This window comes from Rhipicephalus sanguineus, chromosome 5 (genome assembly GCF_013339695.2).
Source record: "Rhipicephalus sanguineus isolate Rsan-2018 chromosome 5, BIME_Rsan_1.4, whole genome shotgun sequence".
Lineage (NCBI taxonomy): Eukaryota > Metazoa > Arthropoda > Arachnida > Ixodida > Ixodidae > Rhipicephalus > Rhipicephalus sanguineus.
In genome coordinates this window covers 40,714,772-40,732,404 of record NC_051180.1, presented here as the reverse complement: position 1 = coordinate 40,732,404, position 17,633 = coordinate 40,714,772, and the positions used below count along the sequence as shown (strand labels likewise).

Below are 17,633 nucleotides of genomic sequence, written 5' to 3'. Positions count from 1 at the left end.
CACCGCCGTTTCCGTTTGCTATCTCCTCCTTCCTTGTTGACTCCGCGGGGGAAGCACCGACGCATGCAGCAACAGTTGGCGCGCGTCCTGCAGATACTTCCGCTTCGTGGTGGCCACTCCGGATGTTCCGAGGCAGCGAGGAAGAAAAGGGACTTTGGCGCATCATGCACGCGCGTGCTTTCTAGTGGTTGGGCATAATCGTTTTAATTTTTTTCTTTATTTTGTTCGCTGTCTCTGCATGGTATATCTGCTTCTGGCTGAGCTGTATATGGGGCGAGAGCGCCCACCTGCGGTGGCCTCCGCAGAATACATTTATTACCCCGCGTTCCGGCAGGAGATATTGCGCGTCGTGGTCATTCCCTGCTGGAGAATCTACTGAAAAATAGATTAACGTGGGAGCGGTTGCGCCGCTACGTTTACAGCAGATGCGTGTGCTCTTTTACACGATAGGCGCGACGTGCTACGGTAGATCTTTACCGCAGGTGAGAAGACGGGAAGCAGAAATATGAATGTGGAGGGTAAACTGTCTCGCCTTCTTGGTGTTTGACATGGTCATCTCTTCCACTAACGTATTTCGGGCTGGCAATTATACATGTGCAGCGCAAGACCAAGCATTTCGCGGTCGGCATCGATTGCAGTTATCTCCGAGTGTGGAGAGAAAGAAAGGCAAGAAATTAAGTGCAGGGAGTTTTTATATGCATAAGGAGCTAGGATGTGTTCTTGGTCATCTGAGATAAGCGAATGAGAATACGCGGTGTACTTTCTTTCACCATGGGATTCCGCTGCACCTTTTACTTTTGAATGAAAATAACAAAAGAGGAAACCCGGATCTAGGTATTATGAAACCGTTAAGCGCACAAAGACGGGAACAAGAAGTTGTCGTCTTCTTGTTCCCGTCTTTGTGCGCTTAACGGTTTCATAATGTCAGTGTACCAACTAGCTCGGACCCAGCCTCTTATTCGGATCTAGGTGTATTCGTAAATGGAAACGTCCAGGGAAGTGACTGAATATGGCGAGGAAAATAAGTTACTTCTACAAGCCTTCTAGAGAGCGTGGCTCAGAGTCTGTGTGGTAAGACAGAGCGGGGGAATAAATAACAGAACAGCATAGAGGAGAACAGAGGATGTAAAGAACAGAACAACGGAGGTTCGAAAGAACGCGGGGAACCGGCCTGCGCACTCCTGCTCCTCAGTCGATCAAGTTTGCCGCGTGAGCTCGTGACTGGCCAAGAAGGACTTCGTAGGCGGAAATGAGGTTAACTTGAGTCGGGGTTTAAGAATGTGAGAGCGAAACGACATATGGAAATGCCGGAAGTTTAGCTAGAGGAAAGTGGGGTACAAGGGCAAGAGAACGGAGGAATTTCGCACGACCCCTCATGTATTCCCTGAGACGGCTTGAAGGCGATAGCCGTCGTCTTCTCAATCGACTGTATTGACACTCCCCCTCTCCCCCCCTATTCCTTTCCACGAAAGCTTTCCGCACTGTCTCCGGGATCGCAGGCACTGAAAGCTTTCCGCACCTCACTGGGTTTCGCAGTGCCTCCGGGATCGGCCTGCCTTTGGCCAAACGACGATTTCATGTGATGACGTCACAAATTATGGCAATAAGTGACGTCATATGGTGACTTCATCACGTGATGAAGATTTCTCGCACTGCCCATGTCGATGCCACTCACGGTCAATTTTCGCGTTTGATGAGGCACCTAAGGCTTTCGCCTTAAAAAGTGCGAAGAACAGTAAAAAAAGACAAGGGCGTCAGCAGTCGGGCGGAAATGTGGGTACAGCAGGCAGCGTTTTCAAGGTCTGTTATGTAGGCCACTCGAATGTGGAGCTTTATCAACGCACTTATCGGCTTTACACGCACCACATGGACAGAGCAAAGGACTTGACTTAGATAAGTCGCTTGCTCGCTTGCTATCGACAGCGAGCTTGAGATGTGTAAAGAAATGATAAAAAAAGTATCAGCATGTAACTGCGACATGGCTAGATAGTCGGCTAAAGCCGCTTGTCACTTATTGATACCTGTACAGCTTCAACAGCAGCTGCGGCTATTCAGCATTCGTAAATAGCGAAGCACACAGCGTCGATAGAATGAATGCACCAAATACGCTACCAAGGGATTGAAAATGACACGCTTATAGCATAAATTCTCCCACATAGACATTCTGTAAACAGTACTTCAAGAAAACAAAGTACATTAACAACGCTTGCCGCCAGTGTCATTATGAATGCATTTTATTTGTCAGTAGAGCTGCACTCACGACGAAACACCACTCTGTCAGGCACAATAGACGAATCGATGCGTTGTGTCCCATCAGTATCAATTTAAATAAGATAGCTCTTTATGTGCAAAACAAAACGAGGATACCAGTGTATAGTTTGCCAGTGCGTGCTAGCCCGTATATGTAGCTGTTGAGACAAATGAAACCAGCAGAATGAGCATACGCGTCGATCATCCTAGGTGATGAGCTTAAAGCGAGCGTTAAGGGATGTAAAGTCGGCGTCAAATGTTTAGAGACCACTAGGTCTGCGAAAACCTTTGAAATCCCCAGCAATTTGTCACTGTATTCGGTCGAACTGTACAGTGCACGTTAGCGCGTTTTAGAACAGGCCGGAAATCTGAATTCAGGACTGCCTGCCGATTCAGCTTTTCCTTGTGTCTCGTTGTCCAGAGACATTGGCCGCTGGCTGTACATTCTGGTGAAACAGCACCAACGACGGGACAACAGAAGAAGACGCATGACAAGGCGCTTTGTGTCTTCCGTTGTCCCGTCGTTGGCGCTGTTTCACGAGAATGTACGAAAACCAACTAGCCCAGCTAAGAACTGTTGTCAAGTGATGGTGTCGTGTATCTTTTGACACGAAGCTAACGAGGCGGCCATCTTAAACGCGCGGTCGAGCCACTTCTCGGGCATTCCCAGGTAGAACTGCACCTCCACGGACCACATAGTCGAAGAAACCCCGCCGTTGAGCTCCTTCTGCAACTTTCGCGACGCCTTGTCACACAGCAACTCCGGCAGAGCTCGGCAGCATTGTTCCTCCCTTCGTCCGTGACGAAAGAAAAATAGAAGACACAAACTATTACGGTCATACACGTGTATATATATATATATATATATATATATATATATATATATATATATATATATATATATATATCGTTGTTAGACACAAAAATTGAAGGACCCTTAAGCTTCGCCTTTAAGAGTTGAACGCGTTAGCGAAATCCGGCCCCTAGTGCGCACTTCAACCACTAAGTGCATACTTATTAATCTGTATTGTTACACACGCACGCACACAGATACACATGCGCGCGCGCGCATATGGTAGAGGGTTTCGATCTAAAACAAGAATCGCATGGCCTCCAAGATGCACGCCGCGCGCTTGCCATCTCGGAGGCCAAAAAAAGTCGAGACATATTTCTCACACTATTTCACAGATGGAAGCACATTATCTAGCGTTTGCTGTTTGCTTGATCAACGCCTCCTCTAGAAAGACAGCATTGGCTTGATATGTTTTCCGCTAGATGGACATAGTTGTCCATTTTTAGAGCTGTTTGAAAGTTGTGTGTGTTTTTAGCGGCGATGGCTGCACTATCCCGGCCTTTTTCGACGTAGTTTGATGGTCTCGCCAATGCGCCTACAAATCGCCGAGCGGGCTCGTTTTTGTCGTGACACCTGCCGAACAAAATGCGTTAAGGAGACTCCTTCAGCGCATGACATTTATGTAGCGTTTTTTTCTGTGTCAGCTGCAAGTAACATCGTGGTTTTGTGGTAGGACACCTGCTTGCCACGCGAACGGCCCGGGTTCGATCCTCAATGGGACCGAAAATTTTATTCTTTACTTTATTTGCTTCTTTCTTGATTTTTCGCTCACGGACGATTTTTCGCTCACAACCAACGGTGCCGACACCGACACCGGAATTTCTGCGACACGAGCTCTCTAACGCTATCGCGTTAATATTAATGAGAACTAACAGACAATAATGCCACTTAGGATATAAATTTGAAAAAAGTAAAGTGGACGAAAAGATAACTTGCCGCCGGCAGGGACCGAACCTGCGACCTGGGGTGCTATGCAGGATGGCCCAAGTTTGGCGAAACTCGGAATCTTTCCGAGCGCTGGCGACACCCCCTTTTGAACGAGGAAACAGTAAGAAAAGGTCGATTCCATCCCTCAGCGCGCGCTGCGTTCCATTGGTTACATGGAACGCGGCGTCACGTCAAGGGCGGTCGACAAAGTTGGGTGGAGTCTTCAAACCATAGGCATCTTCTTTCATTTGTTTGCCGTTCCACTGAATGCAGAAGTGCACCCGTGCAAGAAAAGTGTCAGAAACTTTTACTAACGATATTTTTTAGAGGTACGGGCTGTTTAAATTTCTTTTCAAGCGTTTAATGTCTGCACTAAGTATCCTTCAGAATAATCAGCACCGCGGCCTCTGAGATTAGCTCCGGCCGCGGCGTTGTAAGGCGCTCGGCCGGAGCTATTTGCCGAAGCCGCATGTGTAATCATCATGGTCGGCCTCTACATTCTACCGCGTTGCTCGGCCGGCGCACCCTCTTCGTCCTCTTATTCATCGTCTACTCGCTCCCCGAGCACGTGCGCACGGTTGATTAGCTAATTGGCTGGGCGGTATACCTAGCTAATTAAACCATGGACAAGATATGACCAAGCTGATTAAGCCAAGTCATGCTAAGACTGAGCTAATTAAGCCACATCTTACTAAGACCATGCTAATGAAGCCGCGAAAAGCTAGGAGGCAGCTAATTAATACCATGCTAATTAGCACAACGCTAATTAGGGAGCTAATTAAACTAAAACTAAATAGGGCATTACTAGCTAAGGTCATGCTAAATATGATCTTACTAATTAGGATTATGTTAATTAGCCCCATGCTAACTAATACTTTGCTAATTAGACCTGAGTAATTAATGACGTGTTGACTAAAACATTACCACATAAGACAGAACTATTCAATATCATGTCATTTAAGACCTAGCTAACTAATACCACCAAAACTGAGACCGAGCATACGGGGCATTCACTCCAGAGAAGACCGAGCAGACTGAGTAGACTAGCCACGTAAAAAGCTGGGAAAAGCTAGGGGATCACACGCTTCCCCGATAGTTACAGCCTTGCACAAGTAGTGCAAGCTGTATATGCAAAAGAAGATGTTGCTTAGTGTCCATCGCATGAAACGCTTGTCAGGCACACCGGCACTATGACCGTCACGAGTTGAACTGGGGCCTTTTCATAATCAACGAGTTCGTACCCGAGTTCGTGCGTCAATCAGTTTCACTGACAGACGCCCGCGGCGAAGATCGGGTCCGCCCGCCGCGTTTGCTCGAGCCGAAGAGCAGTGCTCACCAGGGGCGTAGCCAGAAATTTTTTTCGGGGGGGGGTTCAACCATACTTTATGTATGTTCGTGCGTGCGTTTGTATGTGTGCGTGCCTATATACGCAAGCAAAACTGAAAAATTTCGGGGGGGGTTTGAACCTCCCCCCCCCCTTTGGCTACGCCCCTGGTGCTCACGCCGCAACGCCAGCGAGCGGCCCGATTCATCTATGAGCTTAATCGCGCAGGCTATGCACACACGCACGAAAAATTAAAGGTTATATCATCACGTGACTACGATGTCTCGCATTCAATTTCACCGCGCTCACGACATACCACTCACAGCCGTGAAGCAAGCGTCCCTGGTGTCATTTTCGGCAAGAAATGTTACTTTTTATTTGTCTGTGGAGACATTGTTTCTACCGATTCGTTACTGCAGAAAAATCTTCAGACGTGTATTGTAAGTAGGAGTAACCTGTCCCTTTATTTATGTGTAATATTTGAGAGAAGCGAAACGTGCTGCACGAGAGTGCTGCGTGTGCGCCCTTGTTGCTTCGAGAGTGGAAATTTCCATGCGGCAGGTGGAACGAAAGAACTTTCCGAAAGAGGACAAACGCCCACGAACACGCCCGTGGGAGACGCGATGATAAGTTGGGAAAAAGACAGCGCGACAGTCGCACTGACGTCGCTGCACGATTGAAATGTTGACTGAGTGGCGGCGCTGACGCGTTCGCACGCGTTGTTCCTTTGAAAACCGCCGCGAATGCCGCACATGCGTTGGTGATGCCATGCTCGTGCTTGTAGCCGTTTTTATCAACGCTGCTATCGCGCGCTTCGCACTGTCTTCCTATCATGTCCGCCGTAATGCGAGCTCGGAGCAAACTCGTGTTCCCAAGAAGCTCGGGCCATCCTGCATAGCACCCCTGAATTCGAATAACGCATCCGACGATGCTCTACCACTGAGCTACGGCGGCGGTCATCTCCTCCCGTCCACTTTTTATAGGCTTATATATCTGTATTTAAACCTAGGAGTGTTAGCATATATATATATATATATATATATATATATATATATATATATATATATATATATATATATATATATATATATATATATATATATGCCAAGTATCTTCTAAATTTCTGCGCACTTAAAAGAAATTATGAAAGAATTTAACACGGCAGTTATCATAAATGAAATAATCCGTCGTTTCTGAACTAGCGCACCAACTTTTGCATGGAAAATTCTTACTATTTTAAAAGCTACTTACGCAATCTTTGTTAAAAGCTTGGCGGATTGGAAACAATATCATGACGTGCAGAATACGATCCAGAAAAATAATCGGCTAGTTCGACACGCGTAGTGCATATGTTTGTTCTTTTAATACTTGGCGCAAGTTCGCTGAAACACCCAGTATATAAGAACGCGTATGTACTGATGTTAAATGGACGCCAAAAGGAGAAATAAGATGAGCTGCAGAAAAAATTATGTTACCTCCGTAAGAGGTGCCTTAAGACAAAACGTAAGAACAATTGATGAAAGGCGACAGAGCAGGCTATTGTGACGTCATGCTTCTTGACAGCGTGTCAGCCAGGCCACAGTTAACCTTTCATGGGTAAAGATGAATTACAACTTATACAAAAAGCTGCAGAGACTAAACTTAGCAAGTATTCGGTCATTCCAGCGACGCAGGCGGCGCCACGCGGCCCTCCTCCGAAGCTGATACATGGTGATGTGACCGGCATTGAACGTCGTTTCGCCTTCATTCATTCGTTTCTTGAGCGCTAGAAAGTATCGTCTGCAGCGAAACTAGAGGGCCTGACGAGCTTTGCTGCTCAAGACGCGCACGCTTGCGAGATCGCCTCATCACCGTCTCGTCCGCCATTTTGACCTACCGCCGCCTATAGTCGTTGGAATGATCGAATGGAGAAGTTTGACTTTGTCACAGTGGTTCACAATATATATCTATAGTGTGCAGGAATGTATTTGCGTCGACGCGTACTTAGTCTCGCCTTCCTCCGTGTGCCACAGTTCGTTCTGCTGGTGGTGCGTGTTGATGGCATAGTGGTACTCGAGGCAGTCGTGCCACAGAGCAGTGTCTCGGAGGTCTTCCCAGCGCTCGCAGTATCCGGCCAGCATCACGGGGTCCAGCTTGTCTACGTCGTGTACGGACGAAGACGCATTGGCTGTCAATGGCACGGCCACGCCTGCCGCTTCCATGAGGCCCCGAGTGATCTGCACTTTTTCCAAAAAAAGAAGGAAACCGCGTGCGAAAATTTAAAAATTTAGGCAATAACACTTGTCAATACGTGTGTCATTCCCGAAACGGAAAGAACCACATAGTGATTATGCTGCAAAGGGCGAAAACAACATATTTTAGGCTTAGTTTAAGTTTGGCGATTGCGTTGCAATAGCACCGAGATCCCAGGAACGTGGGCAGCACTAAGACATCTGCGATGTTAGACAGAACAAAATACGAAGACACAAGAAAACGCACGCACGCACGCACACACGCACGCACGCACGCACGCACGCACGCACGCACGCACGCACGCACACACACACACACACACACACACACACACACACACACACACACACACACACTTAAAAAAAGGTAGTAGTACTTGCTAACGTTGGGGTACTAACTGCTTGTCACATATGTTTAGTAAGTGCAGTTAGTAACCACAAGGGTGGTGTGCCAGGTCGGATGCTGAAGGAATGGGCTGCTAGCCTTACTTTGTGTAACATTCCAATTTGTTGCTATCGATTTCATTGCTTCGCCCTTGCGACGAAACTGTGGCTTTTTCTGATAATGCGGCGACGATGGTCGAGCCTATCAGGCGCCATGAATATCACTGCCCTCTCGGCGGACAAAGAGAAGGTGCACGAATATCCAGTCACAGCTGTATGTGTCGCACCTGATTATAGCGGCTATTTCGTGCTTACAAAAACATTCTGTGGTGCATAGCGACAAGATGTATGCCTTCCAGTAACACCCTCGTGCAAACTGCGTAATTTTTTTTTCACTGTCTGTAGAGACAACGAACGTAGAAGAGACATGGTGAAAACAATTTGCATTCAGGAAACGTAATAAGACTGAGACCTCTGCCTGCCGAGACCGTTGGATTGCGGACGTACTTAGAGTCGTTTTGCGCCCTTACTTCCAAGCAAAATAGCCAAGCACAACTGCTAACTCTGTTAAACACCCTGTTAGTTCATTATCATTTTTATTCCTATGCTCTTTGCCGAGGCGCGGCCTTTAGCAACAGCTTCGAGAAAAAGTGTAGGCAAACTTTTTTATTATATGATACGCCTACGTATGTAGTTTCGCTGCAAGCACGAATGTCAAACGAAGCGCTAAAGACTAGAAAAGCCTAGAACACGCGTTCATTTAATTGGGAAATAGCGCGGGAGGCTGAATTCAATCTTCCACGCCTCACGACAAAGACATTAACGTGGCGTGGAGGCATCTGACGTATAGAAGGGCTTTCGTGACGCTTATCGAGGGCTGTTAAAGTCGTGAACAGGTGTTGGGACGCAGGTATGCGCGGAAGCAGACGAAAGCGGAGTGGCGGTGATTCTCATCTCGAGTCCGGGCCAAAGGACTGATCTTTTGTTGAACCAGTGCCGTCGCTTCTGACATGGAGAACATACTCTCCTTCAGCCTCTTTTCGGAGGCTGCTCTTCGTCTGTTCGCTGTGTATAAAATGCGAAAAATGTGAGGAAGTAGAGAAGAGCCGGGTTATTGGTGCACCGGATGGCTCGATGCCTTTAAGGATTCTCCAAAAATCTACAAACTTAATTGCCCTATAAGTGCATTATGCAGGACTGACTGGTGAGACCCCGGAAGGGTGGCGTTTTGGGACACCGACGAGAGACATAGACGAAGGGGAACGGCAGGGAGATTAACCAAGCTTTGGCTCTGTTGGCTACCCTACACGGGGGGTGGGGGAAAGGGGGAATAATAGATAAGATAGGGAAGAAAGAACAAGAGAAAGGAAAAGAAGAAAGGAACAGTTAGTGTGGGCACACGAAACACGAACTCGCGGTGGTAGTTCAGAAACGCTCGTGAAGAGCGGTCGCATTCAAATAACACAATAAGGCTTTCGTGGCCTTGTGCACGCACGAAACCACGAGTCACGGTCCCGGGATCTTGTTTTCTGATGACATATGCCAAGTGGGTATAGCCTAGAAAAAAAAAAAACTAGAGACTAATTACTGAGAGATGGAACTACATAAGTAGATAGTGCTCCGGAAGTGGGCTCACGCCAACCTACTTTTGGCTGCTTCCGCACGTACCTACGTTTTGGGACCTCTTCGTGGCGTTAACATGCATTTGTGTAACGTCATGTAACGTGGTTCTTTCCCCAGGATTTTCGAAGTGGGGAAAAAATTAGCACAGCAGGCTGTAAATTAGTGCATCAGCGCTCCTGGCAGACCGCTTCGAGTTTCTATGTCCCTGAACTTGTGCTCAGTAACGTGTTCATAGCAAAATGTTTTGTTTTGAATCCTGGTCGGCTCCAGTTTTATACGCCTATATACAGCATGTCTCTGAAATATTCTATTAAAACAGTAGGTCGATACGGTTTGCTAACTAGTACATATGTATGCGCAGTAGAATAGTCAGACATCTTTTTCGGGTGGGGGGGGGGGGGGGGAGGAGGGTTCAATCACACTATAACTTCAATGTTCAAATGCGTGCATTTGTATGTGTAACTAACACATGCAAAACAGGCAAAACAGAAAAATTTTAGGGGGGGGGATTGAACACCCCTCCCCCATGGCTACCCAAGTATGTAGTATCCGCGATTATTGCGCATATTGTGATGTCCTACACTTCTGTGAAGCTCGCTTAGCAAAAGTGATTATTCTGCATTCAATTCACTGCCTTTCATAATCTGAAACGGTCAATCGTACCAACACGCTAATGTCAAGTAACACACGATGACAGTTCATCGAGTACAGGACGACGGGCGCATTCTACAGTATTCAGCTATTCATTGTACAGTATTCACTTCCGCCATAGATACACTGTATAGCGCAGCGTGGTGCGTAGTTTCTAGGCTGCCAACAAATATAGTGGGAGCGCATTGTGCGTACCTGGAAGTAGTGAATATGCGTCGCAAAGTCTCGGAAGGCGTGCAGCAATCCAGAGTGGCCTAACGCTGCAGTGGCCGGGCCCGCCGATGTGCCTGCGGCCGCTTCTCCCAGCCCAGCCAAGACGAGTCGGGACCAGCGCTCCGGATCGGCTCTGAACTTCAGGGCTGCGTGCCTACGATGCTTCATGCGGATTCTTTCCTCCTGAGAGAAAGAATACTTTATCGATAAGAAGCCATTTGCATCTTCTTATCGACAACGGAGGAAGATAACTTAGGGCGTAGGAGGACTCAGCCTGACAATATCTGCCGCGTAATAACTAACCCTCATGATTCATCGCAACTTCAATCTGATCTTGACAACATTACTCCTTGGTGTTCACTCTTGTCTATGAAATTGAATGTTAACAAATGCAAAGCTCCCGAGGAAGTACTGACTGCACTAACCCTGTTTATTCAATTATTAAATTTTAGTTGTCGTCTTTCAATACTTACAGATACCTAGGCGTTAACATAGATAACAATTTATCATGTAATACTCATATTAACTATGTGGTTAACAATGCGAACCGGACTCACGGCTTCTTGCATCGTAACTTCGCATTGGCTCCTGGTTCATTAAGACTTCTTTATAAAATACAAGAGAGGTATAAAATCGAGTACGCCTCTTCAATCTGGGGTCTCAATTTTTGAACGCATATAAACGCATTAGAAGCCATCCATAATCGCTCAGCTCGTTTCATTCTTGCTAATTACTCCCTTACTGCCAGTATCACTTCAGTAAAAACTTCTCTAGACCTCCTTAACCTTTCTAACAGGAGGAAGCAGGCCCGCCTATGCCTCTTTTATAAAATCTTCTTTATGAATCCTGGACTAAAACGCACATTGTTCTAGCCCTTACGTTTCATCTCGCGTCGACCATAACTTCAAAGTTCAAGTGCCGTTCTGCCAGACCAACATGTGCTTACCCACGTGCCGAAGACTTACCAGAATGGAATCACCCCCCTGCCTCCATCGCTAGCAACCCCGATCATGCGTCATTCAAGAGCGCCATTTTAAACTTGCAACACAACTCCTCTCTGTAACACCGCAAATGGCATCGAGAGTACTTAAATAAATAAATAAATAAATAAATAAATAAATAAATAAATAAATAAATAAATAAATAAATAAATAAATAAATAAATAAATATGTTAAAAGGTTACAGCGCCCACAGATGGGAACAGAGTGAAAAAGACAGAAGACACAGCGCTGTGTATTATTTATTTCTTCACTCTATGTGCGCTGCAACCTTTCTAAGATGCAATATCAACTAGCCCACTTAGCCATCGTCGTGAACTGACAATATGAACACGAAATTCGGAGAGTTTATACAATTTTAATGGGTCCCTGAAACGGTTTCTTGAAATTACATGAGATGTCAGGCTACAGCTAAAGTAAAAATTTCGCGAAACACAGCGTGCTAAAGAATAGGAATAAATGCCCCCCCGCCCCTCACAAAAAATAATAACAAAAAAAGAGAAAAGAACGAGAGAGGCCGTCATATTTGTTTACACTGAGCTGTACATACTGTCGCAACGCGGAACAGGACCATGGTGCGACAAGGAAAGGCGGGGCCTATATTCACACGTGGCCTCCGCGAATGGCACCGGAAACGCGCCGTTGCGTTGCAAGTGCCAATCGCGGAGGCCACGATTCAGATATGTTCACAAGAGCAGGTGCTCCAACCTCGTCTTTCTCAGAGCAACGGTGATTGCCGCTCGTGGTGGCCACTTTCCCTTGTTGCCTTGACGCCATCGTTTAGACGTGACAGTATATTATTCGTATTTTGCAAAATAAAAACCAGTTGGAAGTAAGCGCTTTTCCCACTCCATTTCTTGACCTCTGTGATATTATCTTCCTATCCTTCAACACACCCTAACAAGCTTGGAGATGCAATTACCAATACGCTTACTTTTCAGCACAAGAGCGGCGAGTTCTACGCATAACCTATGGCTGAACCGCCGCGTTGTGACGTTCGCGCAGTGGCTTATACCATAAGCCGATGAATAAGAGCGTGATGCGACGGATCCAATCAGCTTTTAGGATGCTCACTGGAAGCGGGTAGTGGCGCACGTCCTCGGAGTACGCATCCAGCAGGCGTTCGCCGATTTCGTCGAACGCCTTCACCCTCCATGCCTGTCTTTCGGTGATGTCGTGAACCAGCCTAGTCCAGAAGTCGGAAATCTGTGGATCGATAGACAGGTTCCCGGAGGCTGCATCGATTGGCGTTTCATCTGTGAGGAAACGTGCGTGGATGAAATAAGGTCTCGTTTTAATGCGTAATGAAAATGCTTGGACGAATGCACACGGGCGTCAAATGAAAAAAAAAAAAAAAATCGAAGACGAAGAAGAAAGTCCCCTTAATTTCTGCAACTACGGGGCTGCGCGAAATTCTACCTTAGTAAAACGCTTGAGCTTACAATAAGATAATAAAACAAACAGAGACAGAGTGAAAGAAGGGTGAAGGAAAGGTAGAGAGGTTAACCAGGTTGCACGCGGTTTGCTACCCTGCACGGGAGGAAGGAGAATGGGAGGAAAAAAATAGAGAAAACAAGAAGAAAAGAGAGGACAATCAATACGCGCCCACACACGGCTGCGTTCTGGCAAAACGGTGCGGTTCTGGCAACTGGCAAAACTGTTCTGGCAAATCTGGCAAAACTGTGCGAGACCTCCGATATTTTGCGAGAACCTTTGAAAGGGCCCGCCACGGCGGTCTAGCGGTTACGGTGCTCGACTGCTGACCAGAAGGTCGCCGGATCGAATCTCGACCGCGGCGGCCGCATTTTCGATGGAGGCGAAAATGCTTGAGGCCCGTGTACTAGCCGGTAAAATCCAGTGTGTTTTGTGACTGTGTGGGTAATGAGACTCAAACAACCTTCAGAAGAACGTGTTGTTGGGCGAGTTGGTGCTTGCTGAATGACATAATGCAGCGCTAAAAACACACACACCACAAAGTAAGGAACAAAAACCGACGGGACAGGCGCTACTCACAACTTTAATGAAACTACAAGATTGTGGCACATATATACACATCCCAATGCGCAAACGCAACGTCACAACCATAGGGGGCTTATCATATCAAAGATTTGAAAAAATTGCGTTCCGCATTGTACAGGAAGACTGACGTCTGACTGACGCAATCATCATTCTTCTCTTTGATGTAGAAAGCCTCGAGAAGTTCACGCGCCGTTTTATCATGGCTTCTGCCCAGAATCCTCACATCATTAAATCTTGGCACACAAGAGCAGGTCTTACAATGCGCCGAAGGTGCGCAGTGAAATCCTTCTTTAGAATGTTTGCGTGTTCCCTCATGCGGTCATTAACACATCTGCCCGTTTGTCCCACATAGGACTTCCCACAAGTTAGTGGTATTTCATACACCACCCCCGTCGCACACCGAGTGTATGGGGTGGCATGCTTGACTTGGCAGCCCGTCTTTGAGGCGCCCATGATGCGGGGGCACAGTTGGGACAGCTTGTTGGGTGCGGAAAAAACCACAGGTACATCGTACCTGTGAGCCACCTTTTTCAAATTGTGGCTCACCTTATGCAAGTAAGGCACAACAACCGGCCGTTGGCCGCTCCGCTCACCAGCTGTAGCCGCGTTTTCCCGCGCCCCTGCTTTTAGCTTGCGGTGCAGAGAACCTGCCACAGATGCAATGACCGAATGAGGGAAGCCGGCTTTTGACAGCCGTTCCAATTGGTGAAGAAAGCTGTCCCGCATCTTGTGCTCACAAGACTTTTTGAGCGAGGATCCCAGACACAGTGTGGCAATGGCCCTCTTCACCAGCTTGGAGTGGGCAGACTCGTACGGCAACGGTTCTTTTTTAGCTCTCGGTAAATAGCACCAGCAAACGTGATCCTCTGAAAAAGTTAGTCTCAAATCTAAAAACTGTATGCTATTTCCAATGGGGTTCTCATGGGTAAAAGTGAGGCCTTTACCATTGGCTTTTACCAAGGCCTCACTTTTACCCATGAGAACCCCATTGGAAATAGCATACAGTTTTTAGATTTGAGACTAACTTTTTCAGAGGATCACGTTTGCTGGTGCTATTTACCGAGAGCTAAAAAAGAACTGTTGCCGTACGAGTCTGCCCACTCCAAGCTGGTGAAGAGGGCCATTGCCACACTGTGTCTGGGATCCTCGCTCAAAAAGTCTTGTGAGCACAAGATGCGGGACAGCTTTCTTCACCAGTTGGAACGGCTATCAAAAGCCGGCTTCCCTCACTCGGTCATTGCATCTGTGGCAGGTTCTCTGCACCGCAAGCTAAAAGCAGGGGCGCGGGAAAACGCGGCTACAGCTGGTGAGCGGAGCGGCCAACGGCCGGTTGTTGTGCCTTACTTGCATAAGGTGAGCCACAATTTGAAAAAGGTGGCTCACAGGTACGATGTACCTGTGGTTTTTTCCGCACCCAACAAGCTGGCCCAACTGTGCCTCCGCATCATGGGCGCCTCAAAGACGGGCTGCCAAGTCAAGCATGCCACCCCATACACTCGGTGTGCGACGGGGGTGGTGTATGAAATACCACTAACTTGTGGGAAGTCCTATGTGGGACAAACGGGCAGATGTGTTAATGACCGCATGAGGGAACACGCAAACATTCTAAAGAAGGATTTCACTGCGCATCTTTCGGCGCATTGTAAGACCTGCTCTTGTGTGCCAAGATTTAATGATGTGAGGATTCTGGGCAGAAGCCATGATAAAACGGCGCGTGAACATCTCGAGGCTTTATACATCAAAGAGAAGAATGATGATTGCGTCAGTCTTCCAGCTTTCGCTGTGACTGTGCTGCGGTTTCAGCGCAGGCCTGGCGTTTTTTTTAGCGCTGCATTATGTCATTCATCAAACAACCTTATCGAGGCAAGATTGCATAAGCTGTCCTGGAGTTTTTAAAACTCTGCTTTACACCTACGTAGTAGTCTGTAGGGGTATAAGTTAAATTTGTTAAGGATGTCAAATTGAACAAAAAGATCGCTTGTTGTATGTCCGTAAGGCAATCCATAAACTACCTTTAGTAGCCGTTTTTGTAAGATTGATATTTTTTGTAGATTTGATTTAGTGGTCGTGGTCCATACAAGTGTAGAGTAATTTAGATAGGAACAAAAAAGAGAGTTATACAGCATTAATTTTACTTTTTGGGGCAATATGCTTCTGTGGCGCATAAGGAGACCAGCGACGCGGGATGTTTTTAAGAGGATATCGCTAACATGGTCGTCCCACTGCATATTTTATGAGAAGTATACCCCAAGTGATTTAAAAGATGACACTATTCCAAGAGCACTTGAATGATATAAAAGATTTGTAGAGACCGTAACAGGTTTATTCCTAGGATGAAAAATGATAGCTTTATGACACTTTGACGGAAAGCACGTTTTCATCGGACCACTTTTCTAGTTTTCTGCAGTAGGTTATTCGCCTGAGCTATTACGTCATTAGGATTCTCATTTGAAATAAATATGCTTGTGTCATCCGCAAATAAAAGTGACACAATATAAAAACATTGAAAATATAGTCAAACGCTCATTCACAGAGGGAAACCGTCGCTGTGAGCTAAGAGTACGAAACAAATAGTGCGGACTCTGTGACGAGCATGCATATGAATAACGGCGTGTCGTGTCTTATTACGTATGTTGTCTTTTCGCGCTGAAAGGTTTATTTGCCTGCAAAAGGTGTATACCTATCAAACCATAAGAAAAGTAACTGACGGCACAAATGTATCGTGGCGCTAAATTCAGGTATAAGTTAAACACTAAATCGAAGCGTGAATATAGACAATGGTGTACAAAGTCGTCGTAACATTACTGCGGGGAAGGAAATGGGGAATATATACCACCTATTTGACACGGATATTTACTAGAAACACAAAAAGAAAATTATTTACTATTTAATTAGTGAGCAGTATACTCGTAGTTTAGATTTTGATGGTATGTGTGAGAGGCATGCATACCCATATTTTTCGTTTTCATTTAACCTAGAGGCGTTACGTGCAGGGGGAGGGGTAGCAAAATAAATAAATAAATAAATTAGGAGCAGCAACAGTTCAAAAATGTAACGGAAGCAAGCGTAAGGAGACAAAGAGAATTAATAGATCGTATACTTTACAAGCAGGAATAGGGCCTTTAGATGGGAAAATACTTAAAAGAAGTACGTTGGTCAATTTGCAATTACATATATTTATTCATATCCAAGATTTTTTAGGTCGGCTGGTATGACTGGCAAGCAACTGTTGCGGTTATGCAGGTCCAATAAAGCGACACGACAAGAAAAAGAAAGTGTAAAAAAAAACGAACCTCACCTTGAATTTCACTGTCCTTGTAGGAAAGTGAACATGATAGGGCTCGAACTGTTCCTTGCATCGCTTCGTGAGAGCTTGGTGGGGAGTTCATGTTTCTAAGCGTGCGCACCGTCTATTTGCAGCGTAATACAAAGCCTCTCGGCTACTCCAGAAGATCACAACGCTGATTACCAGTGGCCGCTGCGAGTTGACACCGTTTATCGCGTTCTGCCGACAGCGGAAATCGCCGATCTTTTTGCCTTCGGCCGGAGCGCCTCCTGCATGGTGATAACCCTGCCAGCTACTGGAGTGTTCTGCGTCGCAGGCGCGCGCCGACGAGCAGTTCCCGCTCTTTCCTTCAGCAACGGAGGAAGGGCAGACCGGTTCAGACCGGTCTATAGTTTCGGAATCACAATGGAACGGAAACTGGCGTCAACTCGGCTTCCACTACGTCGCCGCAGGCCAAAATTTATTTGTATCATTTGTGACGTCATTCTCGTTTGCTCAACAGCTCCTTCCCTCACCTTCTCTCTCCTGTCAATTTCTCTCTCCCACTCTCGCTCCGTCTTGAGCGGCTGTCGCGTTACTTCAGACAACTGCAATGTGCAGAAAATTGGCGCGAAACAATGAGGAAAGTGAACAAAACAATTTTGAGATTTGGCTGCGCAGTCGAGGAGGAAATGCTGCAGCAACAATGCAAGCATTGTCGGTGATATTTTCAGCTGCATGAAGCTAGCCAAAACTGTAAATAGGGTAATGCCGACCAGTTACGCTTAGAGGAGAGAAACGCAGAGCCTCGTGAAGATGTGGGATTAGAAACGATTATTAGATTAATGCGCCTAGAAGATACACCGGAGCATTTCCGGAGATGTATGCACATTG

At 46.5% G+C, this 17,633-nt stretch overlaps 1 protein-coding gene across 1 annotated transcript; it reads right to left on the bottom strand.

Annotated features, from left to right (window-relative positions):
- Nucleotides 1-2,163: 2,163 nt before the first annotated feature.
- On the bottom strand, nt 2,164-17,049 carry LOC119393529 (uncharacterized). Its single transcript, XM_037660595.2, has 5 exons — nt 16,773-17,049; nt 12,530-12,711; nt 10,439-10,639; nt 7,338-7,570; nt 2,164-3,041 (listed from the first exon to the last, which is right to left on the bottom strand). Exons 1-5 carry the CDS (start codon nt 16,861-16,863, stop codon nt 2,831-2,833), a joined length of 918 nt encoding a protein of 305 aa, XP_037516523.1. The 5' UTR covers nt 16,864-17,049; the 3' UTR covers nt 2,164-2,830.
- Between the last annotated feature and the right edge of the window lie 584 nt (nt 17,050-17,633).